General features: G+C 36.1%; 1 protein-coding gene across 2 annotated transcripts in view; it reads right to left on the bottom strand.

Moving 5' to 3' along the window:
* The window catches only part of kalrnb (kalirin RhoGEF kinase b), a 173,012-nt gene that overhangs the window by 109,659 nt on the left and 40,888 nt on the right, over positions 1-22,465 (bottom strand). For both annotated transcript variants that reach the window (XM_068221789.2, NM_001327989.1), the window contains 7 exon segments: positions 20,585-20,716; positions 18,009-18,239; positions 13,314-13,436; positions 12,978-13,169; positions 8,407-8,579; positions 4,095-4,269; positions 778-973 (listed from right to left, as the gene is read on the bottom strand). In XM_068221789.2, coding sequence (XP_068077890.2) covers positions 778-973; positions 4,095-4,269; positions 8,407-8,579; positions 12,978-13,169; positions 13,314-13,436; positions 18,009-18,239; positions 20,585-20,716 — 1,222 coding nt within the window.

Here is a 22,465-nt window from a genome sequence, read left to right as displayed (position 1 = left end):
GTCCCAAACATAACAAGCGTAGTCAATTTAAACAGTACACAAGGCTTACAATGAAAACTCAACAACCAAAAATTGAAGCTAATTTCAAAACATTAATAAATATTACAACTGCACAACAACATCGCACCCTAACATACAGATTCTGTTTCAACTAACATCACAGCAAATAAAGCTTAAAGCACCAAATTTATGCTTTGCAATTCCATAGCCAATGCGCCACAACAAAAACGGCACTTTCAAAGATCAGACGGCACAAAATGGAACACAAAGCATGGATGTTGAGACAGAATACAAGAATGTGTTTTGTGTGAAGGGCCTTTTGTCTACAGCAGACAGAAATGGATTGCTGTGGACTGTACGCTTGTGATAGGCTTATGCTTAATTACATGGAAACAAAACAAACAATACACTGCATAGACAATCCCAAAATAATGCCTTGAGAAGTTGGTGATGTTCCACAATCTGCTACCGTAATGTCCGTTCGTTTTATACGGACATCATCAAGATCCATGAATATTGAGTAATTATTTAGCATGTTGTGTCATTCGATTGATTAAAATGTACCTGCTTGTCATAGAAACTATTTGCCATGGTTTGTTGGAGGGAAATGACACCACAATGCTCAAAGATTCCGTGACCAATCAAATGCAAAATAAACATCGGCAAAGTGTTAAACCAGTAGTGATATCACATAGGAACATCCAACGAACACTGTAGCACCTATCTGTGTCCTCCTTCCTGTCTCCACAGCTGTATTATTTAAGAGCAGCTCCTCACCTGAAGCCTGGACCTCCATGATGTACTGATGGAGATCCTGTCCCTGCTGTATGACCTCATAGGTCATGTTGTTCATGGCGAGTTTGCGCTCGGTGTGTCTGTGTAGTCTCTGTTCAGCCAGAGTGAGCTCTTCTGTGTTAAAATCAGTCGCCTGTCGCATCAGATCCTGTTTCCAGGCATCCAGCTCACCCATCACCTATGAAACAGAGGACATATATTATACCAGCCTACACTCATATTCATAAAATAAAATAAAAACGTGTTAAAAGTGATTTGACGTAATATAATTCATGTTAAAGGGATAGATAAGTGTTAGCAAAGCTTCTTTTCCTCTATATCAACAAAAAAGAAGATATTTTGAAAAAAGCAGCTGAAAACCTGTAATCATTGACTTCCAAAGTAGGAAAAACAAATACTATAGAAGTCAATGGCTGGCTTTCTTCAAAATATCTACTTTTGTGCTCAACAGAAAAGAGAAACTTAAACAAGTTTTGAACAAGGAAAGGGTGAGCAGATGATCACAGAAGTGTCTTTTTTGGGCGAACTGTCAGTTAAATTTAAAATAAATCTTTAAAGTAGAACTCTTCAATTAGGCTAATAATTTATAATTACTAAAATGACAAAAAGTAAAATAAATTAAAAGTTAAAAATGTATTTTGTTGCTAGGTGGTTAATATTTTAAAAAGGCAGCTGATGTTTTGTTATAAGTGGTATCTAGAGAGCTTTTTGCCCAGTCATTGATCGTTAAATGACAAAAGTAGAACCAAGCCTAATGAAGCATGATATATTTTCTTTGTCAAAAAAGATATATAGCTTACATTTCTGTAGAAAAAACAATAATTAAATAAAATGTGTTGTATCTGAGGCTTTAGTTGACGTAAACTTGTAAAATTTGCTTATAGCATATTATATATTTGATGATTGGATTTACATGTGGCCTAATTTACCTGACACCTTTATGTGGCTAAATGGAACCGTTTTCACAAATCATATAGATATCCACATGAAGGGACCGGGTTGCAAACAGGGGACCGGGATATTCATATATATGAAGTGACCGGGTTGCAAACAGGCCCATAAACCCTTGTTAAAAGGGTCCTATTAAGTACTAGTTTGTTGTTCTGAGTGGTTGCTAGGAAAATGTTGCCAGTTATGGGGCTTAGATCATTACAAGGAAAATTTGTTAGGGTGTTGCTATGCTGCAGATAAGGTGTAGCAGGGTTCAACGCTGAGGATTTTTTTCTACTGGCCCGATCGGACTGGTGGTTCAGATTTTTACTTACCCTGCCAATATTGCCACTGGCCCCACCAAAAAAAGTTAATAGCTATTTCTTAGCCACAAGTAGAAAAAAATGTCAAAATGTTTGTAAATCTAGAATTTTAATATTTAAAAAAGTGTTTTGCAAACAAAAGTAGCAAAATGTGCAGGTATTTTATTGCAAAACAAAGGATGACTGACCTGCCAAACTAACGGCAAACTGTACAAAACATCACTTAATTTTTTTTTTTTTGTCGTGGTGTACCCTCGTAAATGTCTGTTTCCAAGACGTTAGAGACAAATGTTTTCCTTTAGCATCATCCCTTGATGTTGCCGCCATGTTGCTGTCTCTTAGCTGTACTTGTTGTTACGGAAAAAAGATAGCATGCTCACAACATCCAATCAGATAAGAGGAACCGAGAAGGTAGCATTTGAAGGCTTAAAAACACAAACGGTTTCTCTATTCTGATTGTATTTGCACGCGTTTGACAAATATTCACAGGCAAATGAAACTTTAATGACAGGGCATTTGTGGCCCGATCGGGCCAGTAAGGATCCTGTCTACTGTCCCGAGCATCTCACACGCTGGCCCCGGGCCATCGGGCAGTCCTTATTGTTGAGCCCTGTGTAGGCATAGATATTTACAATAGATGTCGCCTACACTATTGTTGTCTATTGAAAAAAATGCGTCAATAAAGCTGCCAATTTAGTACAGGGTAGCGCTCCTTAGACATTAATGTGGGACCAAGGTGCAAAAGAAGTCTGGCCATTCAGAGCAAAGAAAGAGCATGTTTGTGTGCATGGAAATATATTATCCTGCCTCCCTGTTCAATTTGATCTAATCCTTGTTCTGAAACACAGCCCCTCTCCTGTTTTCACTTCTCATTCTGACGGAGGGAGCGATTCGTTTGTGAATGGATCGCCGTTATGAACAACTCGTTTACTTAGCTGACAATAATACAAGTTTCTGGCAGCATCTTATTGTCATGTTTCATTTACAATATTTGCTTATTTTTTTCAAAAAAAACTAGCATAAGCCTAGAACTTAGTGGATGTTGGTGCTACTTTGCCTTGTGAATGCAGTAAGTGACTGTATTATGATCAATAATGTTACTTATTTAGCACAAAAGTTCATATGAAAACGTAATAAACGAAATCTTACCTATAAAATGTTCGGCCTTTGTGCTTTGTTTTATTGGTTTCCTCGTTACTAAACCCGTACACATTGCTAAAGTCCAGCATCTTCACATTGGCTTTAGTCTTGACTAGTGCGGTTAAAGGACTTTTGTCCTGGGACCACTGTACAAATGTGGCGGCACTATTGACGCATGCTCAAGGTCCGTATGCGATATTTAAAGTATATATCTATAAGGTGTAGGGGTAGTTACTACACTTTATTAGGAGAAATGAAAACTATGAGTATATAATTTACACTAAAATAATAAAACACTCTTTATTTATACAGCACATTTAATAAATAATGGTAATTCAAAGTGCTTTACATAAACAAGAATAAAAGAAACAAGAAAATAAAAATGATTAAAAACAGAATAGAAACAGATTAAAATGTGTTAAAAACAGGTTTTAAAGGAATAAAAAAGAAAGACATAATAGTGTGATCTGTCGGATGTAGCACAGTGCTCATTCACTAAAGGCAGAGCTAAACAGATGTGTTTTCAGTCTTGATTTGAATGTACTTAATGTTGGAGCACATCTGATCATTTCTGGAAGCTGATTCCAGCAGCGGAGGGTGCTGTTAGTGGCTAGCGGCGGATTCGCCCGGCTTTAATTGAACTTTTGAAATTTCTAATTTACCTGATCCTAATGATCTGAGGGATCTGTTTGTATTCAGTGAGCAAATCTGTAATGTATTAAGGTCCTAGGCCGTTTAGTGATTCATAGACAAGTAGTAATACTTTAAAATCTAGGGCTAATAATTCTGCCTTCAACTGGACATGCTTGCAAATGCAGGCAGTGCAGAAGCACATCTGTGCAAATAAAGGTAGACTGATAATGACTTCGGTTCAGCCCATCATCAAACACACACATACACACACACCTCCAGGGCGTACTGTTCAAAGATGCGGAGCTGCAGGAAGATGTCCAGTTTGATCCTGCGCTCGTGGAAAAGCTCCTCCATATGAGCCTGAGCCTCATCCAACTGCTGAAGAACACCCTCGATATGAGCCACGGAGCTGGCATGTGGCAGCTTATTACAGGCCAACGCTGAGTCCCTGTTTGAGCACACACAAACCCACGCCAACACATCCAAGAGCAAATCAATATCAATAGAGGCCACGTTAATCCGCAACCAGTATATCAGCATGACATCGCACGTGCAGACCCGTTCACATGCAATATGAAAAGAATATAATTAGAATCGATCTGCAAAGCTGAAAATGGTTCAGGTTAGCTCGGTTGCAAAATTCATTCTTTTTCAAAGCTGTTTTGCTAATAAATTGGGAAACATTTGGAATTAAAAATTCAGAGGAGGACAACTCCAGCATTATAGATGTGGCATTTAAAGTAAAATCTCAAAACATAAAATCACAACTAGAAAGTATATTAACATTATTTTGAAACATCAGTTTATATTTTCCAAAACGTTGTATGAACAGGAAAATATCAATCTGTAAAAATTTTGTATGTATTAAATGAAGAAACATGCGCTACAGATGTAACCAAAAAAACAGTAGGGATAGTTTTACTAGTTTACAGTAGGGATGATCCCAAAACTCAGTACTTTATCGGTATCGGTGCAACATTATAAAAGACCGAAGTATCAATAAGCGGTAACACTTTACAATAAGGTTCATTAGTTAATGCGTTTACTAACATGAACTAATTATGAACAACACCTGTCCAGCATTTATTAATCATAATTAAACATTTACTAATGCATTATTAACATCAAAGTCCATGCTTGTTAACATTAGTTAATGCACCATGAGTTAACATGAACTAACAATGAACTACTGTATTTGTAGTTCATTGTTAGTTCATGTTAACTCATTACCTAACGTTAACTAACATGAAGTAACTATACAGTAGTAGATGTACTGTTCATTGTTTGTCCATGTTAGTAAATGCATTAATCAACATTAACTAATGAACCTTATTGTAAAGTGTGACCCAATAAGCTCTGACATTAATGGTTCTGCTATCAGTGCTGGAGAATTATTGCTGAATAAACTCTACATACAGTAGCATATTTAACTGACCAACCTTTTCTAATTTGCAATATTTGATATTAGTCTGCACAGTTGGCAATCTCACATGAAAAATGTTTGTGTTTCCGGCGAGCACGTCAAGTATAAAAGCCGTCACAGTTCTCGGCTGTGGGTACGCACTCAGTGGAGGCTCGCACTAAGCGCACACACATAGCACGCAACACAGACTCGTGCACACACAGCTCGTAAGCTTGCGGAGTGAACCAGACAGGTTGTTTTTCCCGAGTGGTCAGTGACAATGTCTGTTGCAACAAACGCAACAAGTTGTTTTCTTGAAAGTACCTTTTAAAAGTGCATTAACTGCTATTTTAAAAAATCATTTTTAATAGCCTAGCTACAAACGGTAATGTTACATCAATCACACCGTTATTTCAGCAGTCAATCACCTAAACAATATAATATTATTAGTTAAACACACATTCGGTTACAATGAAAACAGTATTTTTTCTGCAGTAGCCTAAATTAATCTTAAGCATTAATGCAAAGCAAAATGTTTTTACAAATATAGCCTATGAATAGCCTAATAATAAACTGTTTATTAAAAAACTATATATAAAAAAAACTGCTTGTTTTTACATTGCAAGATGCGCCAAAACGGTATTAAAAACACAGTTGACTCCCAAAACACCATTAACTCATTTATGTGAACACGTTAATGAAAATTATTAACATTACTGCATTTAACTGCAATTTGCAACTCAAAAAGGGTATTTTCAACTGCAGGGAGCACAATAAACCAAGAAATATCCCGACTTCTGTCAGAAAAGGCAGACATCTTGATTTTTCTTAAGAAGAATGGTTAAAAACTGAGAGTTAATTTTCCTTCAAACCATTCTTTTACAGGAAAAACATTTTTTGTTTGTTTTACAATTATTGGTTTAGTTTTATTTTACATGATTGTGCGTTTTCAGCGGTATAGAGGGAGATCTTTATAGAAATTCTAGGTAAAACGCCAGTGTGGACGTGGATCGTTTTTGTTCTAAAATGGCATTTTAAAACTAAGACATATTAGTGTAAACAGGGATCGCGATCGAGATGCGACACAACCCTAATTGATATCACAATATTCGCATCCGCAATAGTCACATCGCAAGATATGTAATGTTGAGTCTGAATTATACTTGACCAGGAGCTACGGAATTCTATTTAATTACAGTGTTTATACAAAATTTTCATTTTACGTAATAAGAAGTTTTTTTTTACTTCTAATTTTTGTCCTGTTTCTAGTCCAAATATCGACATTTCAATGCGAAAACAAGATTATGTTGCTGATAGATTTGTTTGTTATAGGAAAAAAATGAAAAGTAAACAATGCAAAACAATATTAATTAAACTAAAAACAAGACAAAGCAAAGTAAGTGATAATTTAATTTCTGTATCTGAATACTGTTGGACTCAGAAAAAACACACCAATAGTGCTATTCAAATTATTCTATAACAATATACCAAACTGCAATATTTAACACAGAAAAATGTAATATTATAATATCAGATTTTTCCTTTATTGTGCTGCCCTGATGTGGCATCTCGCCGTCACAGATGTGACAGATCTAAAATTGCCACTTGTGTGACTTTGGTTAATCAAATATATTGGTTTAAAAAACATTGCCAGAGGCATTTTGAGCATTTTCCTCTAGCCTAAACAAGAGTTTTACTATTTTGGTAAAAATGTTTTTTATGGCAAGGTTGACTCTTGCATGGAATTGCTCAGCAGTGGTTTTTATGAAGAGATATTGAGAACATAAGGTGGCTTTCGCAAAATTACAAAGGGGGCCTAAAGATGACATAAACTGATCACAAAAAGACAGAACTCAAATTTAAATATGCTGTAAAATATGGTATAATACAGTATACTCCTCATTAAAAACTGTGTCAATGACCGGCCATAATGAAAGCAATAATTAGAGCAGTTAGACTATTGATGGCTTCTATGGAGCGCAGAAAGCCTAAAGGAGACTGGTCTATTTAGTGGGCTTGAAGTTCATTAAAATGACATTATCAGCATTCTTCTGCTATGGAAACGAAGTTTCCCTCCGACTTTTGACAACTGGATGTGCAACGAAATGTGCTTCATTCATTTGGAAAAAATTAGGTTTACACTAAATGCCCATTCTAGTACTTTTTCTAAGACATAGGACTCTCTGAGTATTTCAGCACTTCTTGAGCCACAGTGTCGCCCACCAGTACAACTTCTTCTACAGACAATCTAAGCCTTTGATTGAATGAATCTAACTGCGTTGTATTTAGATTTTTGGATTATATTTTCATGATTTGTTGATGTACATGTGTACATGGGTTATTTCTAAATCACAATGATCCAACATGTATTTTATATACAATTGTAACTATAGCTGCGTCCCAAATCGCATACTTATGCACTATTCTACGCCATTTTGTAGTATATATAGTGTAAGTAGTGTGTTCATACTGAAAACTATAAAAATAATAAGTGCACTTTAATTTCCCGGATGATGCACTCATTCAGCCGCTAAAATGAAGTGTGTAATGATGCACACTTCAAGCACTCAACGACCGCAGGTTTGCTTACGTAGCGGAAGAGGCGGAGCTATCGGACGCACATGTTGAATAACTTTATTTATTTTGGATGGTGAGAACAAAATTCTTCTACGAAAGCGATTATAGCGCCTCCCGATGGTGAATGCGGCAACACTCACGGCAGGTAATATTTGATAATTCGGTCGTTTATTTCACTGATTTGGCAACCGTCAAACGTAATCAGGGAAACGGTTTGAATATCCGCTTAGTAAAAAAACATTAGTGTGCCATTTGGGACGCCATTACATACATGTACTATCCTGTTGAGTGTGTAAGTGCATAAGTACATAGTGCATGAGTGCATAGTGTATAGTGTGCCATTTGGGACGCAGCTTATGTTTTTTTTTTTCAATATTTAATTCAGTCTAATTTAATTTTTTTATTTTTTTTATTTTATTGTGTGTACTATTTGTGTTTTATTTTCCTGTATATCCTTCTATTTTTGTAAAAGTTTGATAAACATATTTAAAAAAATAAATTTTTGATGATTAGTTGATCGCAGATAGGTTGTATTACTTGATTATCAAAATGACCATTCAACGCATACATAGTAATAAACACAGATCTGAGTGTTGTCAAACTCACCGCAGATGTTGAATGAGCTCCTCTCCCTCTTTGATGACATTGAGCGTGGCGTCCAGCGTGCTGCTCTGCTGCTGCTGAAACTGTCTGATCAGCTCCTGAACGGCATCCACAGACTCAGAGTTCACCACCGGCTCCACAAGACTCTTCTGTAAGTCCTCCATCCATGACCACAGCTTGAGGCAGAAAGAGACAGACAGATCCACAGTCAGATATACTGATATGTAATTGTCTGTTGCCTGGCAACCAGGTGGTTAACAGAGTGCTTGGTAGGTGTTAGTGAGACCAGCAGGGGGCGCTCAACTAGCGGTTTGTGTGGGTCCTAACGCACAAGTATAATGATAGGGACTCTATACTGCTAAGTGAGCAAGTACCGCTAAATACTGTTGAATGAGATGTTAGACTGAGTTCCTGACTCTCTGTGGTTGTTAAAAATACCAGAATGTCCTTCAGAAAAGTGTAGGGGTTTAACCCCGGCATCCTGGCCAAATTTGCCCACAGGCCTCTTTCAATCACTGCCTCCTAACCATCCATATATCATAATTGGCTTCATCACTCTGTCTCCTCTCCGCAAATCAGCTGGTGTGGGATGTGCGGTCTGCCGCAATATGGCTGCCATCGCGATGCTGCACACTGGTGGTGATTCAGGAGATTTCCCCCAAAAAATGTGTAAAAAGCACTTTGAGTTTTCAGAAAAGCACTGTATAAATGTAAGGAGTTATTATTATTATTATTTTAACTGAATATTTTTTAAATAATCAATTAAAGCCTACTGATTAATCAGAGAAAGGAATGCTTAGTTGATTGAACATTGTTTTAATTATGAAAATGACCATTTGATAGAAACCTAGTACTGTAGTACAGATAGATAGACAGAACCACAGTCAGATATATGTCAGATATATGGTTGAAAAGGCCATTAGTATTTCCTTTGCAGTTGCTTTGGTCTTCTGGGTGGTATATTCAGGCTATTTGTTGCAGTCATCCTAAAACATTGATAGGTGATTGTCAGTGTTGCCTGGCAACCAGGACGTTATTTCCTAGATCTTCTGGGTAGTTGCAATGACATTGTGGTGTGGTTGCAAGGATGCTGCTAAGAAGTTACTGTGGTGTTGTTGTTGGTTGCTCTAGGCAATTGGTGATTTATGTTGTACTAAGCAGTATTTGTTATAGTAATGCTAACTAGTTGTAATAGCGTTGCTTAAAAGTTGCTAATGAGTACTGGAAGTTTTTATTTGTTGTAACTACGATGCTCTTAAAGATTGTTAGGCTGCTGTTAAGCTGTTTTAGTGGTTCCCTCTAAATTTGAAATCAAAGAATAATGGAGTAGTGAAAGCCACGTTCACAAAACCCTCTTCAAAAATAGTTTTTAGTTGCATAATTATCATAGGAATGAGTCTCTCTTCTATATGTGCACAATATTCAACTGCATGAAGCAAGAAATAACAGGAAAAGAGGTGTGAATTGTGACTCATCTAAGTTGCCAGATCTTGCAGCAAACAAGTATAAGTCCATTATAAACCAAAATAAATCTTGCTATATGCTATATAAAACTTGTTATAGTTACCACTTTAATAACCACAATAAACTTGATCAATTTATGAGCCAAGATTTTTTTAAAAAGCCCACAGATACATGTCATAAGTAGACATGGCTAATGCTGGATCGTTGTTGTTGTTTTAATTAAGAGCTTAATGTATGATCATTTTGTTTATAACATAAAATTCATTTTGTGAGCTGTATGTCATATTTTCCAAATATTTGATGTGAATCTTTTCTGTATAGCCATCTTGGCCAAGACTCCCTGCAGGAAGAGATTTCCGTTAATCTCAATGGGGCCTTCCTGGAAAAATAAGGGATAAATAATTATAAATTGTGTCAGCGCAAATAGCATAGTGGTTAGTGCGTCGACACATAGCGACGAGGTGCTCGCAGCGACCCGAGTTCGATTCCCGTCTCGAGGTCCTTTGCTGATCCTTCCCCTATCTCTGCTCCCCACACTTTCCTGTCTCTATATCTCCACTGTCCTATCAATAAAGGCAAAAGCCTCTAAAAAATAATTATAAAAAATATAATAATAAATATAAATTGTTAGGCGATTGCTAAGATGTTGCTAGGTGGTCGCTCAAATGTGTAGTAGACTGGTAGTAGGGCATACTAGATGCTTACTGAGGGTGCTTTCACACCTGTAGATCAATTGTGTTATTCCGAAACAAGGATTAAAATTGTTACAATGTTTTTCTTCTTGGTGCGGTTCCATTTTACATGGCAAAGATTGTAAGCTGATCAAAATTAATCAATCATGTCACGTGCGAGTAAACTGTCCTCACATTGGTTTATTTTTCACAGTCGGATTCCACTCAGCTGTCTAATATCATTATTTTTTACAAATTATTTTTGAGAGAAGCATTTGACATGATTGATCGAAGCTGCTCTCTCATCCATAATCAGCAATAATCCAATCAGATTAATCAAAGCCAACTGCCCTACCCCATCTCATCCTTTTTCTCCATTTACCAGGGGGAGCTTTCGGGACCTACCTGATCTCAGACCTCCTTACATGCTTAATGACCAGGTGGGAGCCTTGGGCTCAATTATCTCTGAGCTTAGGGTTTTGTCCCAGAACAGCATGCCAAACCTGCTAATAGCGTCAAGCAATATCTAAGTGTGAACTCGTGGAAGCAAGCGAAAGCTGTGCTTTTATTTTGAATGGTGACACCCACAGACAGTCACCAAATATAAATAAGAGGTACGACTTTCTCATACATAGCCTCATTTCAATTGACATTTAATAAGTTTTGTTTTAATTATTAATTATGAGCTTAAAAACGTTGGCTAGAATTATGCATTATAGACTTTCTAGAAAATAAACAGATAAACTGAGACTGCAGTCAGATCATGAAGCAGCTAAATTGAGATCTTTCTTTCGATGTATCAGTGCAGAAATGAACAAAACAATAGGTCTAATACAAAATATTATAAGAGGAAAATATGAAAAAAAATACCAGATGTTAATTTCAGTCAATTTTCCTAAGGGATAAACAGCACTCTTTATTAGTTCAGCACAAGGGTGTCAAGATTTTGTTTTTAAATCGGATTAGATATTATCGAATATCGATTATCGAATAAAAAAATTGAATCGTTGATGCTGCCACGCTCCCATGTCACGCCAGCTTGGCTTGCCATGCGAAAAAAAAAAACAAGCTTGTTGAAGTACAGCAACAAACAGCCAAAAGATAACATGGCAACTGCAGACGCAGGAGACCCGTCGACAGAACTTGAACCCCCTCCTCTTTCACTAAAATCACCAGTGTGAAAGTATTTGGAATTTCTAGTTATGTTGACAATGTTCGTGTTGTCGACAAAAAAAAAAAACACAGTTTGCAAGGTCTGCTATGTACGTATACCACATTATTCCACCAGCAGCACGACTAACATGGCAGGGCATCTCCGCAGGCAACAAAAAAAAAATTATTTATCTGTTAAACCGACAAGTTTAACACAACCTACTCTCCCGTCTTCATCAGGAGTAAAACTTCCAAGTAACGCAACACGTGCAAAGGCAATTACAAGGAGTATTTGTAAATACAGTATTTATGGCCGCGGACATGCATGCAACCTTATTCAGTGGTAGAAAACTCTGCGTTTTGGGCATTTAATTAGCATGCTAGAACCACGCAACGAAATCCCAAGTAGAACGCATCTCACAGCTACGGTGACAGCTGACCCTCTATGTACAATAATGTGAAGAAGAAAGTCTTAGCAGTGCACATTTAGTAGCCCTGACTACAGATTGCTGGACCTCCAGAGCAACACAGAGCATCATGACTGTTACAGCACACAAAGGTTAGATATTATTTTATTGCATAAAAATCTTAAAATGGCATAGTTAGTGCTTTCAAACTTTTCTTTTTAAATCGAGAATTGAACCGTGACTTTAGAATCGAAAATGTAATAGAAACAAGGATTTGGAGAATGGTGACACCCTTAGTTCAGCTTGCTTTCACTTTCGTATTCGACATGAAACCGGTAGCGATATAAATGATGACATCCCGTCCTACTCATAATTCTCTATTCATATAGCCATATTTGACTATTGCATAACCATAATACACTGTGATATAAGCTGGTTCGAATCATTTTGCTTTTTCATAACCGTGCCGAGACCACCTTATTCAGGTTGTCTCGGACAGACTGTTTTGGCATGGATCCAAGCACAACTACGGTGTTCACATATGCCCTACGAACTAAGCAAACGGTGCAAACGTGCCAGGTTCCAAAACAAACATCTAGGTGAAAAAGCACCCTAAGTTTTGGGTAGCTGTTAGGGCATTAATAAATAGTTGCAAAGTGTTTGCTCCTTTACAGTCAGAAATATTAGCCTCTGTTTAAATAGTATCTCATTATGTCGGCTTTGTCCATTCACTTTTGTTTATAATTAGTGCGATCAGTCAGTAAGTGGATTTTAGAGCTACTAACAAAATCTCTCACGCATGAACAGAGATCAGTCACAGCTAGCTTTTTAAGAAGTCCTGTGTAGTGTTTGTGTGTGTGTGTGTGTGTGTGTGCTCTACCTCTTTGGTGTGGGTGTGAAAAGACACTGAGATATCCAGCAGCAGTTTCCTCTGCTCCACCCTCCGCACAAACTCCTGAACTCTGACCTCCAGGTGATGAGCAGCAGCGTAAATCTCTTCAGGATCACACTCGCCCGTTTGAGCTAGCTGCTCCGCCGCCTCCAACAGCTTATCCGCATTAGTATAAGTGTTCTGGAGTGAGCGAGAGAGGGAAGAGTACATTTAGAACATCGCTCATGAATATTAAGAGCAATGTCAACAGTTTGATATAAAATTTCACAGCTCCTGCTCATTTACTCCTCTCAAGCGCACAAAATAAAATAAGCAGTTTCCAACCTGTGCCACCTCCTGGAAGTCATCATGTCGTTTTTGTAGGGCTCGCGCTCTGTGTACAGACTTCCCAACTCCTGTGTGTTTGCTGAGAAACGCTTCTCCATGGTTTTCAATCCAGTCCAAGACCTGAACACACACATATTACATTTACATTAAGTCAATAATTAGCAGACACTTTTGTCCAAAGCGACTTACAATTGAGGAGGCATTCAGAGATTCAAGAACAAGAGGCAATACACACAAGACGTGCTAATTATTTGGAATGGTTTGTACTCAGTGAATTTAGTGCTAGAGTAATTAGGGTGAACGTTTTTCTTTTAAGAGAGAGAGAGAGGCAGAGAGAGTGGTTTGTCAAGCCCACTAACCTGTGTGAAGCCAACTTCATAAATGCACAATGTTTTTGTTTTGTTTGATTTTTTTTTTTTTTTTTAGTATAACTTTGTATTGTCTGTCTCAAATAAAAGAGAATGTTCCCTTCCTTTGTAAAAAAAAAAAAATTGTGTTAAATTATATGAGTAAAAACTGTACAAAAGCACGCACATCTCTCTTAATTGGGTGCTCAGCCAAACCGCAAAAAGTGCAACTAAACAGGTCTGACAGGTCTGATGAAGAGCCGGCAGCTCGAAACGTTACACGCTCTGTGTCAGCCTTTTTAATTTAATAAATTTGTATTTTTGGAGCCTTGGTGTTGCCGCCTTTGATTTACATTAAATTATATGAGTAAAATAAAATAAAAAAAAACTCTTAAAAGTAAACTTTCATAACCATGTTTATTACCACACCAGGTGGACACTGTTAACAAAAGGACGTTGTGTTTAAAACATATACACTACCTGACAAAAGTCTTGTCACCTATCCAAGTTTTAAGAACAACTAATAATAATTTAACTTCTAGTTGCTCATTTGGTATAAGAAGTGGCTCATATGAAAGGCAAAGGCCACTAGATTAAACTTATTTTATCAAAATGAAATATGATCATGCCTTGATTTTTAATGATTTCATTAGGACAGTAAGGTCTGACTTTGCTTAGACAAAAGTCTTGTCACTTAACAGAAATAAAGTACAGTATAGAATATAAAGTCATGGTGCAGTGGAAAAAGAATTAATATTGTGTCTGACTTCCATGAGCTTGGAGGACTGCATCCATACATCTCTGCAATGACTCAAAATACTTATTAATAAAGTCATCTGGAATGGCAAAGAAAGCGTTCTTGCAGGAATCCCAGAGTTCTTTAAGATTCTTTGAATTCATCTTCAATGCCTTATCCTTCATCTTATCCCAGACATGCTCAATAATGTTCATGTCTGATGACTGGGCTGGCCAATCCTGGAGCACCTTGACCTTCTTTGCTTTCAGGAACTTTAATGTGAAAGCTGAAGTATGAGAAGGAGTGCTATTCTGCTGAAGAATTTGCCCTTTTTTGTGGTTTGTAATGTAATGGGCAGCACAAATGTCCTGATACCTCAGGCTGTTGGTGTTGCCATCCACTCTGCAGATCTCACGCACGCTCCCATACTAAATGTAACCTCAAACCATGATTTTTCATTTACCAAACTTGACTGGTTTTTGTGGGAATCTTGGGTCCATCCGGGTTCCAATAGCTCTTATGCAGTATTTATGATGATCGGGATGCAGTTCAACAGATGATTTATTACAAAAACGACAATGTATATATGTGTACACAATGTATATATGTGTACACATATACACTAATATATATATTAGTGTATATGTTTTAAGACTCTTTGACATTGTAAATTACCTATTACTTACACTTATCTTCATTATAGTACTGAGGTTAAAAAAGGTTAATTTTGTTAAAAGTAATTTGGTAATGTATTAAAATAAGTATTAAAGTACATGTAGTAGCGTGCCTTAGCTTTTAAAAACGTACAAATGTGTACAAATATGTTATTAAGTTCTGTTTAAGTATGTTAAAAGTAATCACAGGTTCAGCCAAGTGCATTAAAAACACATCTTAATATGTTTTATATTCATTTAAAATATATTGTTTATATAAGTTTCCCAGTTAAGGGTTGCAGCTGAAAGGGCATCCGCTGCGTAAAACAAGTGCTGGATAAGCTGGTGGTATATTCCACTGTGGCGACCCCTGATTAATAAAGGGACTAAGCCGAGAAGAAAATGAATGAATGTTTTTATAAGACATATTTTGCTAAAAGCTAATTATTTTCACATTTATTTTGCCTAATTTGTGATGATTCTCTTTTAAAAAAAAGGCATTTTACACATCCTAACAACAAGTCGGAGATTAAAAAAGTCTTTTAAAAAGCCTCAGGGGGATTTTTGAGAAGGTTCAACAAACTTCCTCAGTCAGAAGTCAAAGTTCTTTAGTTCACTGCACAAACTGAATGCTGGAGCGGGCCTCGTTTCTGTCTAAAGAGGACCTGGAAGGGATCCAGTCACATCAAAGCAATAACACAGTCCTGACAGAGAACCGGTGAAGGTACGACAAAAAGCCCCTGAAGGCGATGGCCACAGGAAGTGGAGTGTATTGTTGGAAGTATTGACTGAAGGCCAAGCACAATACTGCCATCCCTCGAGGACGCTGAGGCAATCTCAGTCTACTCTATGAGTCAGAGTCCGTGTCACTTCCTCTAATACTCTTCGCACTTGATATTTGTTCTGCCGTTCGAGAAACATCGTTGCATGCAAAGATCTAAAAACAACAGCTTGTGAGTCTAGGGTCAAATGCGTCAGATGTTGCATTAGTACACAGAGCAAATGCTTGTGCATGCAGGAATATATACAGTACAGTACTGCACATGCACGTGACTGTATGTGCATATGTGTGCATGCATATATAAGTGATTCTGTACATGACTTACATAATGCATCATCTTAGGTCATGCATGCTAAATCCAATTTCATGTCACCAATGCATTTACCATAATATAGTTATTTTATTATTTTATTTTAGTGTTAAAATGTATTTGGATTCTACTTTTTTGCATTTCACTTTCACTTTTTTCACTTGATGTGTTTTGTTCTAATTGTCCTGATATTTTCTGAAATAATGTGCTGTGAAATATCAGACTTCTTTTAAGATTTTCCTTTTTCTTTTAAAAATTCTTTTTTAGGTTATGAGTATCATATTTTTTTCTGTCCAGGTGATCTCATACAGCCTCTATAACAGGGGTGCCCACACTTTTTCTTTTAAAGGGCCAAAGACCAAACTTGATTGAGCAATGTGGGCCGAACAGATACCAAACCGATTATATCATATCGTATAACATTAAATTTGACATGGGTAATTTCCTAATGTATTCACAAATATTTAAAACTTCCATGAAAGCATTGCGTTAAATCATATTAACAAATGCAGTATTATTTTTAACATTTTATAATGAACTTACTATTACAGAAAAATATAAACAATCTTATTTATACCACAATGGAGTTCAATACTGAAAACACTAGTCGACCTGCTCCTACCTTTGCCTTGATTTGCTATCCGATGTCTTGTGCGTTGCTTTTTGTCAAGTGACATTTTTTTACATTTTTAAAAGTCTGATAACATTTAACTTCATTTGACTATTTGTAGCTCAGCAAAAAAAAAAAAAAAGGTTACATTAAAATCAAATTAACCATCTCTCTCAATGGAATTCGCCCCAACAATATCCCCATTATTCTCCCTCTCTTTTCAGATGTGATGGTGGGCCAAATCTAAGTTTACCATGGGCCAGCTTTAGCCCATGGGTCCTACTTTGGGCATCTCTGCTCTATAATATTCAGGTCTGGACCCTGCAGAGGCCATTTTGTGACTGTCTGTTTTTCATCAGCTGTATTCTTCCCCCAAATAGGATTTTACTGCACATCAGCGATTAGCTAATTATTAATTACTAACAGGAACAAATAGTCTTGGAGAAAGTTTTTCATGTTGTCATGAACGCGATCTGCAGCTTGAATCGTGAATGAATGGAGAATGATTGACAGGCGCAGCGGCGGGAAGTGTTGAACTGAACATGAGTGTAACCACTTGAATATTCGTCTGTGTTTCACAATAAACAATAGAATGGCTTCAGAACACTTTGTATAGAGTAGACCTACATGACAACTTCTAGACCCTTATAATAGGCTACCGTCATGGCTTAGTTAGCTTATAAACACAGAATATAGCGCACAAGCAAGACCAAATTTGGATCGGTACCAGCTAACCCGATCCAACAAAAATATGCGATATCGAACCAATATATCCAATCCAAGTATTGGGATCGGTGCATCCCTACTTGCCAACGTTGTCTTTCACGTTTCAACGTTGTTTTTATTGTTTTAAACAATTACAAAAACAAATTCTAACCTAAATTCTATTCTAATAAATCACACATCAACTGAAATATGATTTATTCACCTTGTATAAATCTCAATTTGAAAGAAATTGACCAAAGAAGTTACATTTATGACTGGTTTTGTGGTAAAGGGTCACAAATATCTATTATACTATCACCAAAACAACATATGTAATGTTGGCCTAAAAATTTCCACAGCACTGTAAGTTCAAATATGCACATAGCCAGTTTAGAAAATAATTAATAAATACATTTAATTAAATGCAAAACAAAAAAACAAACATAATTTGCATATGTGTATTGAACTTTGGAGGTCATGCTGAATGGTTCAATATTACATTGAGTGTGGTGGCATCCCTAGTGTGTGCATGTGCATATGCATGATCTACCTGCTGAACATCTTGTTGAAACACACACAGTTGAAGTCTCTGGTGCAGCCGGAGCTTGTGGTGTTGTAGAAGACCTTCAAGTCTGCGATACTGATGAACCACCTCATGGACAACCTCCAAAACCCCCCTTACAGCCTGACTGTAGTCGGCCCCCGCCGTCAGAGAGCCAGAGTCAGCCGGTGGCGGAGGCCTTTGCAACACATCCAGCAGGGTCTTTCCTTTCTGACTAACCTGTAATACAAATGCAACACATCCGTTAGATGGTGATGGATAGTATTTTACATCATCTACTCACCCTTAACCTGTCTGAGTTCATTTCTTCTGCTGAGCTATAAAATATTATGGAAAATGTTAGAAATCAGGAAGCACAGATATTCCACAGTATATATAAACTACTATGGATGTGAATGGCTACTAATTTCCAACATTATAAAATATTTTTATTTACATTCAGTCATCTAGCAGTGTTTCTCAACCATGTTCCTGGAGGACTACCAGCTCTGCGCATTTTCCATGTCTCTTTAACCAAATACACCTGATTCAGATCATTAGCTCATTAGCAGAGACTGAAAGACATGCAGTGTTGGTGGTCCTCCAGGGACATGGTTGAGAAACACTGATCTAGCAGACACTTTCATACAAAGCAACTTGTGCTTATGACTTCAATGTGAATTTAAGTTTTCATATTAGTAGAATACATACAAATTAACATGCACCTATGATAAAAAAAAATCTACTTTTGTAAGCTGTTTGGACAGAACTGTGTGTAGGTATAGTGTGTCCACAGTCATATTGGAGTGATAGAAACACAATAAGTCTTGTGTGTTCCTGATGTTAAATAAGATCCAAATCCCAGTGATTTTGAGGCACACCGCAACGTGACATAGGAGTGCCCCGCCCACCTAATAAATGAATGCGCATTATCAAATCCACAAGACATGATGTGCGCAAAGCAACTGGGAATAAAAGATCTGTTGAGCTCGCTGTGATCATGATCATCAATCATCATCAAATGTGATCGAGAATGAGTTTTACAAGTTTAAAACGTTTTTAAATCAGTGTATGCTTGCAATAAATACAGTAAAATTGCTGTAATTCATCACCACAGCTGCATAGTGTCAGTAAAATTATAAAAGAAGATGATTCAATACTGATTCATGGACTTAAGTCAAATTTATTTTGTAAATTGACATAACGAATGTCCATACAGCAGTGGATATTAATGTGTATCCTGTCACATTTGCTGTGCAAAAACAGTGCAAAAACTAAACGTGTGTGTCTGAACTTTATAACGACATTGAGTGTGACTCATCGTTGCAGAAAGGCTTGAATTAGCTCCACAATAAATATATCAACTAACAATTATCTTAATTTAAATTATACAGGCTTTAACTAAATTTGTTACATAATGAAACCAAATAATGTAAAATAAATAAAATAGCGTAAAATAATAAAAAAATTCAAACAAATTTTTAAATCAAAATTAAAAGTAATTTTAATAAAAGTATACAGGCTTTAACATAATGTGTTACATAATTATTTTACATTATTTGTTGCATAATATATAAATAATGTAAAATATGTAAAATAGTGTAAAAAAAAGTCATTTTAAAATCAATTTAAAACTCTAATTAAAAGTAATTTTAATTAAAATTATATAGGCTTTAACAAAATTTGTTACATAATAAAACTATGTAATGTAAAATACGTAAAATAATTTAAAATGAAAAGTAATTTTAATTAAAAGTAGGCTTTAACAAATTTGGTTACATAATGATACTGTAAATAATACATAAAATAATGTAAAAAAAAATGTAACTAATTTTTCAATCAAAAGTGAATTTATTTAAGATTTATACAGGTTTTAACAAATGTGTTACATAATTGTTATATATTACTTTTTACATAATACATAATGTAAAATATGTAAAATAATGTAAAAATTAAGTAATTCTAAAATCAATTTAAATGATACTGTAAATAATGTAAAACACACAAAATAATGTAAAATAAAAAATAAAACTAATTTTAAAATGAAAAGTAAATTTAATTAAAAGTAGGCTTTAAGAAAATTTGTGACATAATGATACTGTAAATAATGTTAAACACGTAAAATAATGTGAAATAGTGTAAAAATGAAGCAAGACTGTGCTCAAGTCTCATTCACGCTAACAACTAAGAGCAAAAACAAGCAATAATGTGCTGTTATATTATAAGCATGTATTGCAGTTTTTCAGTTTGTTTCCATAAATGTTCAAGCTCTTTAAATTAAGATAAATTCTTGGCCGTTAATATTATTATCAGCTGAAAAAAGGTCTGAAAGTGGCTTGAATGATACTGTACCCCCCATGCCGTTATCATTACAGCCATTGTACTGGCATTCTTACAAATTCAGAATGATTTTTTAACCTACATCTTTATTGTTATAGTTATTGTTCTTGGTCTGAATGGGCCTTAGAGCATCTGCACTAACCGTTTTAAAAGATATAAAACCCCCACAGCCCACAACCATCCATCACCAGGAAGCATTGCCCACAAACAGGCCATTTAAAAGTCCACTAAAAAGAGCAGCTCACCTCTGTATATGCTGTGGTGACCTGCTCGTACAGATTCTGGTGGTTATGAATGGCCAACTCAAGTTCTTGTGTCACAGTTGGCAATCCAACTTCACCACACGACTTCACCCATCCCTCCATACTGGACAGAAACTAGGAGTAGAGAAAAAATCAACATTACAGCATACACGTAATCCACTTAACAAAGCAAAGAGGACAGAAAGGTGCGGGGTAGTACACACTCATTAAAAACAAGCTCAGATACAATTAAACAGAGTTGCTGAGGATCAGACAAATTGGGGTCATAAATCAAAGGCATGAATAAGCTATGTGTGCACATTTAGACAAAGAAGTTATTAATGAAGAAACAGACTGAGGCTGACGGGAGAGTCTGAAGCACAGTCGCACAAAGAAGAAGATAGATTTTTTTTTTTTTTTAATGTCTTAAATGATTCAAGGAAGCGAATTCAGTCAGGAAAAATAACATCAGCGAAGTAAGCAGTTGTTGGAATGTAAGTGATAACAGAGTCAGTGATATGAAATTAGATTCTTGACATATGAAAGTTCATTGAGAAATTACCAAAGAGAAACATCTTTAGGTTTCCAATAAAGTAAAATTACTGTTTTTTAGATGTTACCATCATTGTTGTTTGCTTTTAGGATATCTATAAGCTAGTGCGCACCAAAACAGTGACAAATATCGCGTTTACAAGATATAAAACCAATATAAACATGTAAAGCTTGCCGTTTGTCAACTCCAGGCCCGGATTAAGAATTCAGAGGCCCCTGGGTACAATGTCTTGTAGGCCCCTTACCTAACCGCACACCTACAGTTGAATTAAAAAATAAAATTAATATAATATTTTTAAAATAAAATTAATCTAAAAAGTATTGATATACAGTGATATACAGTCCATATTTCTAGTCTACAAAGATTAAACTTATTTTTAAAGCATTTAAAGCACACTTTGCTTTTAAAAAAATACTAACACAACTAGTGAAAATCAATGGACTTTTATTTACTTGTTCAAGTTCAATGAAGCAGTACTAAGAATGTATATTTAAGGGTATTTTGAATGTATAACATCTACAAACTTATAATGCATATGTTTTGGACATAACACCTCTCCAATCCAGTTCTATGAATCTGAGTCCTCCATAATACACACACTTATTAATGATTCCTACTTGTCTTCCTCGTGATGAAGAGTAGGCAAAACCTGATATATAGCGGGGGAAAAAAGAAAAACAATGTTCATCCGATGCTGGATTCGAAACCGTTCATGATCGATCGCGTCGAAACATATTGCCATGCGCTTTACAAGCTACGCCACTCACGCTGCTATCTATTGCGCTCTTTAATTATGTTGTTTGATCTGACATTAATGTCACACCACACAAGTCTAAGTGATTTTTTTTTACTACAATGTCACTATTGCTTTTACTGTTATGCAGTTTTTCTGTTATGCAGTTTTTATGCATTTTTAACATTCATCACAGCAGCGTCCATATATTAAAGGGATTGTTCACCCACAAATAAACACATCCTGTTAATTTACTCACTCTCAAGCCATCCAAAATGTACATGACTTATTTTCTTCAGCAGAACAGTAAAGATGATTTTTAGCTGGACCTGTTATTCTCTGGTATCCACAAAACAGAAGTATTTGCCATCCAAGTAGATAAACTGAAGTATGCACTATGAGCATCTCATGGCATTATATGACATATTCATGCGAAATCACGAGCCGACACACTTGGGTTTGTTTACTGCAGAGAAAAGGATGCACCCATAAAAAAACTCAGAATGTGATTAACAGGTAATAAAGAAGTAAATAATTTTCAGTCTGCTGCACCGAGCGATCATTTCAATTCACAAGTCCTCAGTGCATCATCAGGATC

This window comes from Danio rerio, chromosome 6 (assembly GCF_049306965.1).
Source record: "Danio rerio strain Tuebingen ecotype United States chromosome 6, GRCz12tu, whole genome shotgun sequence".
In the NCBI taxonomy this organism is placed as follows: Eukaryota; Metazoa; Chordata; class Actinopteri; order Cypriniformes; family Danionidae; genus Danio; species Danio rerio.
The sequence above is the reverse complement of the archived record's forward strand: the minus strand, read 5'-3'. Positions and strand labels throughout refer to the sequence as shown.